The 15337-nt window shown below is 51.9% G+C and overlaps 1 protein-coding gene across 2 annotated transcripts in view; it reads right to left on the reverse strand.

Annotated features, from left to right (window-relative positions):
* LOC142907370 (DDB1- and CUL4-associated factor 13-like) overlaps positions 1 to 15337 on the reverse strand; it is a 55557-nt gene that overhangs the window by 25384 nt on the left and 14836 nt on the right. For both annotated transcript variants that reach the window (XM_076056846.1, XM_076056845.1), the window contains exons 4-7: positions 15121 to 15210; positions 10946 to 11161; positions 6526 to 6603; positions 3086 to 3168 (exon numbers count right to left, since the gene is read on the reverse strand). In XM_076056846.1, coding sequence (XP_075912961.1) covers positions 3086 to 3168; positions 6526 to 6603; positions 10946 to 11161; positions 15121 to 15210 — 467 coding nt within the window. The remainder of the gene's footprint in view (positions 1 to 3085; positions 3169 to 6525; positions 6604 to 10945; positions 11162 to 15120; positions 15211 to 15337) is intronic.

Here is a 15337-nt window from a genome sequence, read left to right on the forward strand (position 1 = left end):
ATACACACACAGTGACACACACACACACAGTGACACACACACAGTGATACACACAGTGACACACACAGTGACACACACACAGTGACACACACACAGTGACACACACAGTGACACACACACAGTGACACAGTGATACACACAGAGACACACACACAGAGACACACACAGAGACACACACACAGTGACACAGTGATACACACAGTGACACACACACAGTGACACACAGTGACACACACAGTGACACACACAGTGACACAGTGATACACACAGTGACACACACACAGACACACACACAGACACACACACACAGACACACACACACAGACACACAGACACACACACACAGACACACACACACAGAGACAGGGAGAGACTCTGACTCTGTCTCTCTCTCTCTGTGTCTCTCTCCGTCTCTCTCTGTCTGTCTGTGTCTCTCTGTCTGTCTCTGTGTCTCTCTGTCTGTCTATGTGTCTCTCTGTCTGTCTCTGTGTCTCTCTGTCTGTCTCTGTGTCTCTCTGTCTGTCTCTGTGTCTCTTTGTCTGTCTCTGTGTCTCTCTGTCTGTCTCTGTGTCTGTCTCTGTGTCTCTCTGTCTGTCTCTGTGTCTCTCTGTCTGTCTATGTGTCTCTCTGTCTGTCTCTGTGTCTCTCTGTCTGTCTCTGTGTCTCTCTGTCTGTCTCTGTGTCTCTGTGTCTGTCTCTGTGTCTCTCTGTCTGTCTCTGTGTCTCTCTGTCTGTCTCTGTGTCTCTCTGTCTGTCTCTGTGTCTCTCTGTCTGTCTCTGTGTCTCTCTGTGTCTCTGTCTCTCTGTATCTCTCTGTGTCTCTCTGTGTCTGTGTCTTTCTGTCTCTCTCTGTGTCTCTCTGTCTCTGTATCTCTCTCTGTGTCTCTCTCTCTGTCTTTCTGCGTCTCTCTGTGTCTCTCTGTGTCTGTGTGTGTGTCTCTTTCTCTGTCTCTCTGTGTCTCTGTCTCTGTCTCTCTCTCTCTGTGTCTCTCTGTGTCTCTCTGTGTCTCTCTGTGTCTCTCTGTGTCTCTCTGTGTCTTTCTGTCTCTCTCTGTGTCTCTGTCTCTGTGTCTCTCTCTCTGTCTTTCTGTGTCTCTCTGTGTCTCTCTGTGTCTGTCTGTGTGTCTCTCTCTCTGTCTCTCTGTGTCTCTGTCTCTGTGTCTCTCTCTCTCTCTGTGTCTCTCTGCGTCTCTCTGTGTCTCTCTGTGTGTCTCTGTGTGTCTCTCTGTGTTTCTCTCTGTGTGTCTCTCTGTCTCTCTCTCTGTCTCTCTCTCTCTGTCTCTGTGTCTCTCTCTCTGTCTCTCTGTGTCTCTGTGTGCCTCTGTGTGCCTCTGTGTCTCTCTCTCTCTGTGTCTCTCTCTCTGTGTGTCTCTCTCTCTGTGTGTCTCTCTCTCTGTGTGTCTCTCTCTCTGTGTGTCTCTCTCTCTGTGTGTCTCTCTCTCTGTGTGTCTCTCTGTGTGTCTCTCTGTGTGTCTCTGTGTGTGTCTCTGTGTGTGTCTCTGTGTGTGTCTCTGTGTGTGTCTCTGTCTCTGTCTCTCTGTGTGTCTCTCTCTCTGTCTCTCTGTGTGTCTCTGTGTGTCTCTCTGTGTCTCTCTGTGTCTCTCTGTGTCTCTGTCTCTCTCTGTGTCTCTCTGTGTGTCTCTCTGTGTGTCTCTCTGTGTGTCTCTCTCTCCGTCTCTCTGTGTGTCTCTGTGTGTCTCTGTGTGTCTCTGTGTGTCTCTCTGTGTCTCTCTGTGTCTCTCTGTGTCTCTCTGTGTCTCTGTGTCTCTCTCTCTGTCTCTCTCTCTGTCTCTCTCTCTGTCTCTCTCTGTCTCTCTCTGTCTCTCTCTGTCTGTCTCTCTATGTGTCTCTGTCTCTCTGTGTGTCTCTGTCTCTCTGTGTGTCTCTCTGTGTGTCTTTCTGTGTGTCTTTCTGTGTGTCTCTGTGTGTCTCTGTGTGTCTCTCTGTGTCTCTCTCTGTGTCTCTCTCTGTGTCTCTCTCTGTGTCTCTCTCTCTGTGTCTCTCTCTGTGTCTCTCTCTGTCTCTGTGTGTCTCTGTGTGTCTCTGTGTGTCTCTGTGTGTCTCTGTCTCTCTGTCTCTGTCTGTCTCTGTCTCTCTGTGTGTCTCTCTGTCTCTCTATGTGTCTCTGTCTCTCTGTGTGTCTTTTTGTGTCTCTCTCTGTGTCTCTCTCTGTCCATGTGTGTCTCTGTGTGTCTCTGTCTCTCTCTGTGTCTCTCTCTGTGTGTCTCTCTGTGTGTCTCTCTGTGTGTCTCTCTGTGTGTCTCTGTGTGTCTCTGTGTCTCTCTGTGTCTCTCTGTGTGTCTCTCTGTGTGTCTCTGTGTGTCTCTGTGTCTCTCTGTGTCTCTCTGTGTCTCTCTGTGTGTCTGTGTCTCTCTGTCTGTGTCTGTGTCTCTCTGTCTGTGTCTCTGTGTCTCTCTGTGTCTCCCTGTGTCTCTCTGTGTCTCTCTGTGTCTCTCTGTGTCTCTCTGTGTCTCTCTGTGTGTCTGTGTCTCTCTGTGTCTCTGTGTCTCTCTGTCTGTGTCTGTGTCTCTGTGTGTCTGTGTCTCTCTGTGTGTCTGTGTCTCTCTGTGTGTCTGTGTCTCTCTGTGTGTCTGTGTCTCTCTGTGTGTCTGTGTCTCTCTGTGTGTCTGTGTCTCTCTGTGTGTCTCTGTGTCTGTCTCTCTCTCTGTGTCTCTCTGTGTGTGTCTCTGTCTCTGTGTCTCTCTCTCTCTGTGTGTCTTTCTGTGTCTCTGTGTCTCTCTGTCTGTGTCTCTCTGTGTGTCTCTCTGTCTCTCTGTCTGTGTCTCTCTGTCTGTGTGTCTCTGTGTCTCTCTCTCTGTCTCTGTGTCTCTCTCTGTCTCTCCGTGTGTCTGTGTCTGTGTCTCTCTGTGTCTCTGTGTGTGTCTCTCTCTCTGTGTCTCTGTGTCTCTCTGTCTCTCTCTGTCTCTCCGTGTGTCTCTGTGTCTGTGTCTCTCTGTGTCTCTGTGTCTCTCTCTCTCTGTGTGTCTGTGTCTCTCTCTCTCTGTGTGTCTGTGTCTCTCTCTCTGTCTGTGTCTCTCTGTCTGTGTCTCTGTCTCTCTCTGTGTCTCTCTCTGTGTCTTCTCACCTGTGATCTTCATTGGCCACTGTGAAGCTGCAAGGCATCATGGGATTCCACGCTACGGAGTTACTCCTCATGGCCAAAATCACCTAGACACAGACACACACACACAGACACACACACATACACACACACACACACAGACACACAGACACACACACACACAGACACACAGACACACACACATACACACACACACAGACACACACACACACAGACACAGACACACAGACACACAGACACACACAGACACACACACACACACAGACACACACAGACACACACACAGACACACAGACACACACAGACACACACACACACACAGACACACACACAGACACACACACATACACACACACACACACAGACACACAGACACACACACACACAGACACACAGACACACACACATACACACACACACAGACACACACACACACAGACACAGACACACAGACACACAGACACACACAGACACACACACAGACACACAGACACACACAGACACACACACACACACAGACACACACACAGACACACACACATACACACACACACACAGACACACAGACACACACACACACAGACACACAGACACACACACATACACACACACACAGACACACACACACACAGACACAGACACACAGACACACAGACACACACAGACACACACACACACACAGACACACACAGACACACACACAGACACACAGACACACACAGACACACACACACACACAGACACACACACACACACAGACACACACAGACACACACAGACACACACACACAGACACACAGACACACACAGACACACACACACACACACACAGACACACACACAGACACACACAGACACACACACAGACACACAGACACACACAGACACACACACACACACAGACACACACACACACAGACACAGACACACAGACACACAGACACACACAGACACACACACACACACAGACACACACAGACACACACACAGACACACAGACACACACAGACACACACACACACACAGACACACACACACACACAGACACACACAGACACACACAGACACACACACACAGACACACAGACACACACAGACACAGACACACACACACACAGACACACACACAGACACACACACACACACAGACACACACACAGACACACACAGACACACACACACAGACACAGACACACACACAGACACACACACAGACACACACACAGACACACAGACACACACACAGACACACACAGACACACAGACACACACACAGACACACACACACAGACACACAGTTACACCCATGGTGTAGTCTGTCTGTAGTGTAGTGTGTAGTGTATAGTGTAGTGTATGGTGTAGTGTGTAGTGTATAGTGTAGTGTATAGTGTAGTGTGTAGTGTAGTGTGTAGTGTATAGTGTAGTGTATAGTGTAGTGTATAGTGTAGTGTGCAGTGTAGTGTATAGTGTAGTGTATAGTGTAGTGTATAGTGTATAGTGTAGTGTATAGTGTATAATGTAGTGTGTAGCGTATAGTGTAGTGTAGTGCATAATGTAGTGTATAGTGTAGTGTATAGTGTAGTGTATAGTGTAGTGTATAGTGTAGTGTATAGTGTAGTGTATTGTAGTGCATAGTGTAGTGTATAGTGTAGTGTACAGGGTAGTGTATAGTGTAGTGTATAGTGTAGTGTATAGTGTAGTAGTGTACAGTGTAGTAGTGTACAGTGTAGTGTGCAGTGCAGTGTACAGTGTAGTGTGCAGTGTGGTGTAGTGGTGTAGTGTATAGTGTACAGTGTAGTGTATAGTGTAGTGTACAGTGTAGTGTATAATGTAGTGTATAGTGTAGTGTACAGTGTAGTGTACAGTGTAGTGTACAGTGTAGTGTGCAGTGTAGTGTGCAGTGTAGTGTATAGTGTAGTGTATAGTGTAGTGTATAGTGTAGTGTATAGTGTAGTGTATAGTGTATAGTGTAGTGTATAGTGTAGTGTATAGTGTAGTGTATAGTGGAGTGTATAGTGGAGTGTATAGTGGAGTGTATAGTGTAGTGTATAGTGGAGTGTACAGTGTAGTGTACAGTGTAGTGTACAGTGTAGTGTGCAGTGTAGTGTATAGTGTAGTGTATAGTGTAGTGTATAGTGGTGTAGTGTAGTGTATAGTGTAGTGTATAGTGTAGTGTATAGTGTAGTGTAGTGTATAATGTAGTGTATAGTGTAGTGTATAGTGTAGTGTATAGTGTAGTGTATTGTAGTGCATAGTGTAGTGTATAGTGTAGTGTACAGTGTAGTGTATAGTGTAGTGTATAGTGTAGTGTATAGTGTAGTAGTGTAGAGTGTAGTAGTGTACAGTGTATTGTACAGTGCAGTGTACAGTGTAGTGTGCAGTGTGGTGTAGTGTATAGTGTACAGTGTAGTGTGTAGTGTAGTGTACAGTGTAGTGTGCAGTGTAGTGTACAGTGTAGTGTACAGTGTAGTGTACAGTGTAGTGTGCAGTGCAGTGTGCAGTGTAGTGTGCAGTGTAGTGTATAGTGTAGTGTATAGTGTATAATGTAGTGTATAGTGTAGTGTATAGTGTATAATGTAGTGTATAGTGTAGTGTATAGTGTAGTGTATAGTGTAGTGTGTAGTGTATAGTGTAGTGTATAGTGTAGTGTGTAGTGTATAGTGTAGTGTATAGTGTAGTGTATAGTGTAGTGTATAGTGTAGTGTATTGTAGTGCATAGTGTAGTGTATAGTGTAGTGTATAGTGTACAGTGTAGTGTATAGTGTAGTGTACAGTGTACAGTGTAGTGTATAGTGTAGTAGTGTACAGTGTAGTTGTGTACAGTGTAGTGTACAGTGTAGTGTGCAGTGTGGTGCAGTGGTGTAGTGTAGTGTATAGTGTAGTGTATAGTGTACAGTGTGGTGTGCGGTGTAGTGTACAGTGTAGTGTGTGGTGTAGTGTACAGTGTAGTGTGCGGTGTAGTGTACAGTGTAGTGTGCAGTGTAGTGTATAGTGCAGTGTACAGTGCAGTGTGTGGTGTACAGTGCAGTGTGCGGTGCAGTGTGTGTACAGTGTAGTGTGCAGTGTAGTGTGCAGTTTAGTGTATAGTGTAGTAGTGTATAGTGTAGTGTATAGTGTAGTGTATAGTAGTGTATAGTGTAGTGTAGTAGTGTATAGTGTAGTGTACAGTGTAGTGTACAGTGTAGTGTCCAGTGTAGTGTATAGTGTAGTGTATAATGTAGTATATAGTGTAGTATATAGTGTAGTGTGCTGTGTAGTGTACAATGTGCAGTGTAGTGTACAGTGTAGTGTACAGTGTAGTGTGTAGTGTACAGTGTAGTGTGAAGTGTAGTGTACAGTGTAGTGTACAGTGTAGCGTGGTGTGTAGTGTACAGTGTAGAGTGTGGTGTACAGTGTAGTGTATAGTGTAGTGTACAGTGTAGTGTAGTCTGTGTGCGTGTCACCTTCTTGAGAGGCGTTGGACAGCGTAAGTCGTACAGTACGATGTTGCGGTCAGACGCACAGCTCACCAGAATGTCCGTCTGGCAGAGAGACACGGGGAGAGAGACACGGAGAGAGAGAGACACGGAGAGACACGGGGAGAGAGACACGGGGAGAGAGACATGGAGAGAGACACGGTGAGAGACATGGGGAGAGAGAGACACGAAGAGAGAGAGACACGGAGAGACACGGGGAGAGACACGGGGAGAGAGACACGGAGAGAGACACGGTGAGAGACATGGGGAGAGAGAGACACGGGGAGAGAGACACGGGGAGAGAGACACGGGGAGAGAGACACGGGGAGAGACACGGGGAGAGACACGGGGAGAGAGACACGGTGAGAGACACGGGGAGAGAGACACGGTGAGAGAGAGACACGGGGAGAGAGACACGGAGAGACACGGAGAGAGAGACACGGGGAGAGAGACACGGTGAGAGACATGGGGAGAGAGAGACACGGGGAGAGAGACACGGGGAGAGAGACACGGGGAGAGAGACACGGGGAGAGACACGGGGAGAGACACGGGGAGAGAGAGACACGAAGAGAGACACGGGGAGACACGGGGAGAGAGAGACGGGGAGAGAGACACGGGGAGAGACACGGGGAGAGACACGGGGAGAGACACGTGGAGAGAGACACGAGGAGAGAGACACGGTGAGAGACACGGGGAGAGACACGGGGAGAGAGACACGGGGAGAGAGACACGGGGAGAGAGACACGGGGAGAGAGACACGGGGAGAGAGACACGGGGAGAGAGACACGGGGAGAGAGACACGGGGAGAGAGAGACACGGGGAGAGAGAGACACGGGGAGAGAGAGACACGGGGAGAGAGACACGGGGAGAGAGACACGGGGAGAGAGACACGGGGAGAGAGACACGGGGAGAGAGGGACATGGGGAGAGACACGGGGACAGAGAAACGGTGAGAGAGACACGGGGAGAGAGAGACACGGTGAGAGAGACACGGTGAGAGAGACACGGTCAGAGAGAGACACGGGGAGAGAGAGACACGGGGAGAGAGAGACACGGGGAGAGAGTGTCTCTACAGGGTCTCTATAGGGTCTCTATGGGGTCTCTGTAGGGTCTCTGTAGGGTCTCTACGGGGTCTCTACAGGGTCTCTATAGCGTCTCTATAGGGTCTCTATAGGGTCTCTACAGGGTCTCTACAGGGTCTCTATAGTCTCTATAGGGTCTCCATAGGGTCTCTATAGGGTCTCTATAGGGTCTCTACAGGGTCTCTACAGGATCTCTATAGGGTCTCTACGGGTTCTCTACGGGGTCTCTATAGGGTCTCTAAAGGGTCTATAGGGTGTGTATAGGGTCTCTATAGGATCTCTATAGGATCTCACCTCTACGGGTTCTCTATGGGGTCTCTACAGGGTCTCTACAGGGTCTCTATAGGGTCTCTATAGGGTCTCTATAGGGTCTCTACAGGATCTCTATAGGGTCTCTACAGGGTCTCTGTAGTGTCTGTATAGGGTCTCTACAGGATCTCTATAGGATCTCTATAGGGTCTCTACAGGATCTCTATAGGATCTCTATAGGGTCTCTACGGGTTCTCTACGGGGTCTCTATAGGGTCTCTATAGGGTCTATAGGGTGTCTATAGGGTCTCTACAGGATCTCTATAGGGTCTCTATAGGGTCTCTATAGGGTCTCTATAAGGTCTCTATAGGATCTCTACAGGGTCTCTATAGGGTCTCTATAGGGTCTCTACAGGATCTCTATAGGATCTTTATAGGGTCTCTACGGGGTCTCTATAGGGTCTCTATAGGGTCTCTATAGGGTCTCTATAGGGTCTATAGGGTGTCTATAGGGTCTCTACAGGATCTCTATAGGGTCTCTATAGGGTCTATAGGGTGTCTACAGGATCTCTATAGGGTCTCTACGGGGTCTCTACCGGGTCTCTATAGGGTCTCTATAGGGTCTCTATAGGGTCTATAGGGTGTCTACAGGATCTCTATAGGGTCTCTACGGGGTCTCTATAGGGTCTCTATAGGGTGTCTATAGGGACTCCATAGGGTCTCTATAGGGTCTCTATAGGGTCTCTATAGGGTCTCTATAGGGTCTCTATAGGGTCTCTATAGGGTCTCTACGGGTTCTCTATAGGGTCTCTATAGGGTCTCTACGGGGTCTCTACGGGATATCTATAGGGTCTCTATAGGGTCTCTATAGGATCTCTATAGGGTCTCTATAGGGTCTCTACGGGGTCTCTATAGAGTCTCTATAGGGTCTCTATAGGGTCTCTATGGGTTAGCTACGGGGTCTCTATAGGGACTCCATAGGGTCTCTATAGGGTCTCTATAGGATCTCTATAGGGTCTCTATAGGGTGTCTATAAAGACTATAGGGTCTCTATAGGATCTCTATAGGGTCTCTATAGGGTCTCTATAGGATCTCTATAGGGTCTATAGGGTGTCTATAAAGACTCTATAGGGTCTCTATAGGGTCTATAGGGTGTCTACAGGGTCTCTATAGGATCTCTATAGGGTCTCTATAGGATCTCTATAGGGTCTCTATAGGGTATCTATAGGGTATCTATAGGGTCTCTATAGGGTCTATAGGGTGTCTACAGGATCTCTATAGGGTCTCTACGGGGTCTCTATAGGGTCTCTATAGGGTCTATAGGGTGTCTATAGGATCTTTATGGGGTCTCTACGGGGTCTCTATAGGGTCTCTATAGGGTCTATAGGGTCTCTATAGGGTCTCTATAGGGTCTCTATAGGATCTCTATAGGGTCTCTATAGGGTCTCTGTAGAGTCTGTATGGGGTTTCTATAGGGTCTCTATAGGGTCTCCATAGGGTCTCTATAGGGTCTACAGGGTCTCTATAGGATCTCTACCGGGTCTCTATAGGGTCTCTACAGGATCTCTATAGGATCTCTATAGGATCTCTATAGGATCTCTATAGGGTCTCTACAGGGTCTCTACAGGGTCTCTATAGGATCTCTATAGGGTCTCTATAGGGTCTCTATAGGATCTCTATAGGGTCTATAGGGTGTCTATAGGGTCTCTATAGGATCTCTATAGGGTCTCTATAGGGTCTCTATAGGGACTCCATAGGATCTCTATAGGGTCTCTATAGGATCTCTATAGGATCTCTATAGGGTCTCTATAGGATCTCTATAGGATCTCTATAGGGTCTCTACTGGGTCTCTGTAGAGTCTCTATAGGGTCTCTATAGGATCTCTATAGGGTCTCTATAGGATCTCTATAGGGTCTCTATAGGATCTCACCTCTACGGGTTCTCTACGGGTTCTCTACGGGGTCTCTATAGGGTCTCTACGGGTTCTCTACAGGGTCTCTATAGGGTCTATAGGGTGTCTACAGGATCTCTACAGGATCTCTATAGGGTCTCTATATGGTCTCTATAGGGTCTAAAGGGTGTCTATAGGGTCTCTACAGGATCTCTATAGGGTCTCTATAGGGTCTCTACAGGGTCTCTACAGGGTCTCTACAGGGTCTCTACAGGGTCTTTATAGGGTCTCTATAGGGTCTCTATAGGGTATCTATAGGGTCTCTACAGGGTCTCTATAGGGTCTCTATAGGGTCTCTATAGGGTCTCTACAGGGTCTCTACAGGGTCTCTACAGGGTCTCTATAGGGTCTCTACGGGTTCTCTACGGAGTCTCTACAGGGTCTCTGTAGAGTCTGTATAGGGTCTCTACAGGGTCTCTACAGGGTCTCTATAGGGTCTCTACAGGATATCTATAGGATCTCTATAGGGTCTCTACGGGGTCTCTACGGGGTCTCTACAGGGTCTCTATAGGGTCTCTATAGGGTCTCTACGGGTTCCCTACGGGGTCTCTACAGGGTCTCTATAGGGTCTCTATAGGGTCTCTATAGGGTCTCTATAGGGTCTATAGGGTGTCTATAGGGTCTCTATAGGGTCTCTATAGGGTCTCTATAGGATATCTATAGGATCTCTATAGGATCTCTATAGGGTCTCTATAGAGTCTCTATGGGGTCTCTATAGGGTCTCTATAGGGTCTCTATAGGGTCTCTATAGGGTCTATAGGGTCTATAGGGTGTCTATAGGGTCTCTATAGGGTCTCTATAGGGTCTATAGGGTGTCTATAGGGTCTCTATAGGGTCTCTATAGGGTCTATAGGATATCTATAGGATCTCTATAGGATCTCTATAGGGTCTCTATAGAGTCTCTATGGGGTCTCTATAGGGTCTCTATAGGGTCTCTATAGGGTCTATAGGGTCTATAGGGTGTCTATAGGGTCTCTATAGGATCTCTATAGGGTCTCTATAGGGTCTCTATAGGGTCTCTATAGGGTCTCTATAGGGTCTATAGGGTCTATAGGGTGTCTATAGGGTCTCTATAGGATCTCTATAGGGTCTCTATAGGGTCTCTATAGGGTCTCTATAGGGTCTCACCTCTACGGGGTTGAAGCGGACGCAGGTGACTCCGTCGCTGCCCCAGCTGTAGGATCTCAGCGGGGTTGACCTCAACTCACTCCAAACCTCCACCACTCCACCACCACCTCCACCACCACCTCCACCACCACCTCCACCACCACCTCCACCACCACCTCCACCACAGGTGATGAAGATGTCCTGAGCCCAATGGCAGTCCACTCCAGCGAAGGTTCCCTGCAAGGGTGAGTGGGTGGGTGGGTGAGTGGGTGAGGGAGTGGGTAGGTGAGTGGGTGGGTGAGTGAGTGGGTGGGTGGGTGGGTGAGTGGGTGGGTGAGTGAGTGGGTGAGTGGGTGAGTGGGTGAGTGAGCGAGTGGGTGGGTGGGTGGGTGGGTGAGTGGGTGGGTGAGTGGGTGGGTGAGTGAGTGGGTGGGTGGGTGAATGGGTGGGTGGGTGAGTGGGTGGGTGGGTGAGTGAGTGGGTGAGTAGGTGAGTGAGTAGGTGAGTGAGTGGGTGGGTGAGTGGGTGAGTGAGTGGGTGAGTGAGTGAGTGGGTGGGTGAGTGGGTGGGTGGGTGGGTGAGTGGGTGAGTGGGTGAGTGAGTGGGTGGGTGAGTGGGTGAGGGAGTGGGTGGGTGAGTGAGTGAGTGAGTGGGTGGGTGGGTGAGTGGGTGGGTGGGAGAGTGAGTGGGTGGGTGAGTGGGTGAGTGGGTGGGTGAGTGGGTGGGTGGGTGAGTGGGTGGGTGGGTGAGTGAGTTGGTGAGTAGGTGAGTGAGTAGGTGAGTGAGTGGGTGGGTGAGTGGGTGAGTGAGTGGGTGAGTGAGTGGGTGGGTGAGTGGGTGGGTGGGTGGGTGAGTGAGTGGGTGAGGGAGTGGGTGGGTGAGGGAGTGGGTGGGTGAGTGGGTGGGTGAGTGAGTGGGTGGGAGGGTGAGTGAGTGGGTGGGTGGGTGAGTGAGTGGATGGGTGGGTGGGTGAGTGGGTGGGTGAGTGAGTGGGTGGGTGAGTGGGTGGGTGAGTGGGTGGGTGAGTGAGTGGGTGGGTGAGTGGGTGGGTGAGTGGGTGAGTGAGTGGGTGGGTGAGGGAGTGAGTGAGTGGGTGGGTGGGTGAGTGTGTGGGTGAGTGGGTGGGTGAGTGGGTGGGTGGGTGAGGGAGTGGGTGGGTGAGTGAGTGAGTGGGTGAGTGGGTGGGTGAGTGAGTGAGTGGGTGAGTGGGTGGGTGAGTGAGTGAGTGGGTGAGTGGGTGGGTGAGTGAGTGAGTGAGTGGGTGAGTGAGTGGGTGGGTGGGTGGGTGAGTGAGTGAGTGGGTGGGTGAGTGAGTGGGTGGGTGAGTGGGTGGGTGAGTGGGTGGGTGGGTGGGTGAGTGGGTGAGTGGGTGAGTGAGTGGGTGGGTGAGTGGGTGAGGGAGTGGGTGGGTGAGTGAGTGAGTGAGTGGGTGGGTGGGTGAGTGGGTGGGTGGGAGAGTGAGTGGGTGGGTGAGTGGGTGGGTGGGTGAGTGGGTGGGTGGGTGAGTGGGTGGGTGGGTGAGTGAGTTGGTGAGTAGGTGAGTGAGTAGGTGAGTGAGTGGGTGGGTGAGTGGGTGAGTGAGTGGGTGAGTGAGTGGGTGGGTGAGTGGGTGGGTGGGTGGGTGAGTGGGTGGGTGAGGGAGTGGGTGGGTGAGGGAGTGGGTGGGTGAGTGGGTGGGTGAGTGAGTGGGTGGGAGGGTGAGTGAGTGGGTGGGTGGGTGAGTGAGTGGATGGGTGGGTGGGTGAGTGGGTGGGTGAGTGAGTGGGTGGGTGAGTGGGTGGGTGAGTGGGTGGGTGAGTGAGTGGGTGGGTGAGTGGGTGGGTGAGTGGGTGAGTGAGTGGGTGGGTGAGGGAGTGAGTGGGTGGGTGGGTGGGTGAGTGTGTGGGTGAGTGGGTGGGTGAGTGGGTGGGTGGGTGAGGGAGTGGGTGGGTGAGTGAGTGAGTGGGTGAGTGGGTGGGTGAGTGAGTGAGTGGGTGAGTGGGTGGGTGAGTGAGTGAGTGGGTGAGTGGGTGGGTGAGTGAGTGAGTGGGTGAGTGAGTGGGTGGGTGGGTGGGTGAGTGAGTGAGTGGGTGGGTGGGTGGGTGAGTGGGTGGGTGGGTGAGTGGGTGGGTGGGTGGGTGAGTGGGTGAGTGGGTGAGTGAGTGAGTGGGTGGGTGAGTGGGTGGGTGGGTGAGTGAGGGAGTGGGTGAGTGGGTGGGTGAGGGAGTGGGTGGGTGAGTGGGTGGGTGAGTGAGTGGGTGGGTGGGTGAGTGGGTGGGTGGGTGGGTGGGTGAGGGAGTGGGTGGGTGAGTGGGTGGGTGAGTGAGTGGGTGGTGGGTGGTGAGTGAGTGGGTGGGTGGGTGAGTGAGTGGATGGGTGGGTGGGTGAGTGGGTGGGTGAGTGAGTGGGTGGGTGAGTGGGTGGGTGAGTGGGTGGGTGAGTGAGTGGGTGGGTGAGTGGGTGGGTGAGTGGGTGAGTGAGTGGGTGGGTGAGGGAGTGAGTGGGTGGGTGGGTGAGTGTGTGGGTGAGTGGGTGGGTGAGTGGGTGGGTGGGTGAGGGAGTGGGTGGGTGAGTGAGTGAGTGGGTGGGTGAGTGAGTGGGTGAGTGGGTGGGTGAGTGAGTGGGTGAGTGGGTGGGTGAGTGAGTGAGTGGGTGAGTGAGTGGGTGGGTGGGTGGGTGGGTGAGTGAGTGAGTGGGTGGGTGAGTGGGTGAGTGGGTGAGTGAGTGAGTGGGTGAGTGGGTGAGTGAGTGGGTGGGTGGGTGGGTGAGTGGGTGGGTGAGTGGGTGGGTGAGTGGGTGGGTGGGTGGGTGAGTGGGTGAGTGGGTGGGTGGGTGGGTGAGTGAGTGGGTGGGTGAGTGAGTGGGTGGGTGGGTGGGTGAGTGGGTGAGTGAGTGGGTGGGTGAGTGGGAGAGTGAGTGGGTGAGTGGGTGGGTGAGTGGGTGGGTGGGAGAGTGAGTGGGTGAGTGGGTGGGTGGGTGGGTGAGTGAGCGGCTGGGTGAGCGGCTGGGTGAGCGGCTGGGTGAGCAAGTGGGTGAGCGACTGGGTGAGCGACTGGGTGAGTGGCGAGTGACTGGGTGAGCGGCTGGGTGAGTGACTGGGTGAGTGGCTGGGTGAGTGGCTGGGTGAGTGGGTGGGTGAGTGACTGGGTGAGTGACTGGGTGAGTGGCTGGGTGAGTGGCTGGGTGAGTGACTGGGTGAGTGACTGGGTGAGTGGCTGGGTGAGTGGCTGGGTGAGTGACTGGGTGAGTGACTGGGTGAGTGACTGGGTGAGTGACTGGGTGAGTGACTGGGTCAGTGACTGGGTGAGCGACTGGGTGAGCGACTGGGTGAGCGACTGGGTGAGTGACTGGGTGAGTGGCTGGGTGAGTGACTGGGTGAGTGACTGGGTGAGTGACTGGGTGAGTGGCTGGGTGAGTGACTGGGTGAGTGACTGGGTGAGTGACTGGGTGAGTGACTGGGTGAGTGACTGGGTGAGTGACTGGGTGAGTGAGTGACTGGGTGAGTGAGTGGGTGAGTGACTGGGTGAGTGAGTGACTGGGTGAGTGAGTGGGTGAGTGACTGGGTGAGTGACTGGGTGAGTGACTGAGTGAGTGACTGGGTGAGTGGTGAGTGACTGGGTGAGTGACTGGGTGAGTGACTGGGTGAGTGACTGGGTGAGTGACTGGGTGAGTGACTGGGTGAGTGACTGGGTGAGTGACTGGGTGAGTGGCTGGGTGAGTGGCTGGGTGAGTGACTGGGTGAGTGACTGGGTGAGTGACTGGGTGAGTGACTGGGTGAGTGACTGGGTCAGTGACTGGGTGAGCGACTGGGTGAGCGACTGGGTGAGCGACTGGGTGAGTGACTGGGTGAGTGGCTGGGTGAGTGACTGGGTGAGTGACTGGGTGAGTGACTGGGTGAGTGGCTGGGTGAGTGACTGGGTGAGTGACTGGGTGAGTGACTGGGTGAGTGACTGGGTGAGTGACTGGGTGAGTGACTGGGTGAGTGAGTGACTGGGTGAGTGAGTGGGTGAGTGACTGGGTGAGTGAGTGACTGGGTGAGTGAGTGGGTGAGTGACTGGGTGAGTGACTGGGTGAGTGACTGAGTGAGTGACTGGGTGAGTGGTGAGTGACTGGGTGAGTGACTGGGTGAGTGACTGGGTGAGTGACTGGGTGAGTGACTGGGTGAGTGACTGGGTGAGTGACTGGGTGAGTGACTGGGTGAGTGACTGGGTGATCACCTTCCCCACGATGGTGTGGAGTGGCTCCTCTGCCTGACCAGGTTCAGGCGCCTCCATTCTCCACTGCTTGATGGTTTTATCATCGCCGACCTGCACACACACAGACACACAGACACACACACAGACACACAGTCACACACAGACACAGACACACACACAGATAGACACACACACACACACAGACACACAGACACACACACACACAGACACAGACACA

Source organism: Petromyzon marinus, chromosome 78 (genome assembly GCF_048934315.1).
Source record: "Petromyzon marinus isolate PM22_M1 ecotype Great Lakes invasive population chromosome 78, UKy_Petmar_22M1.pri1.0, whole genome shotgun sequence".
In the NCBI taxonomy this organism is placed as follows: domain Eukaryota; kingdom Metazoa; phylum Chordata; class Hyperoartia; order Petromyzontiformes; family Petromyzontidae; genus Petromyzon; species Petromyzon marinus.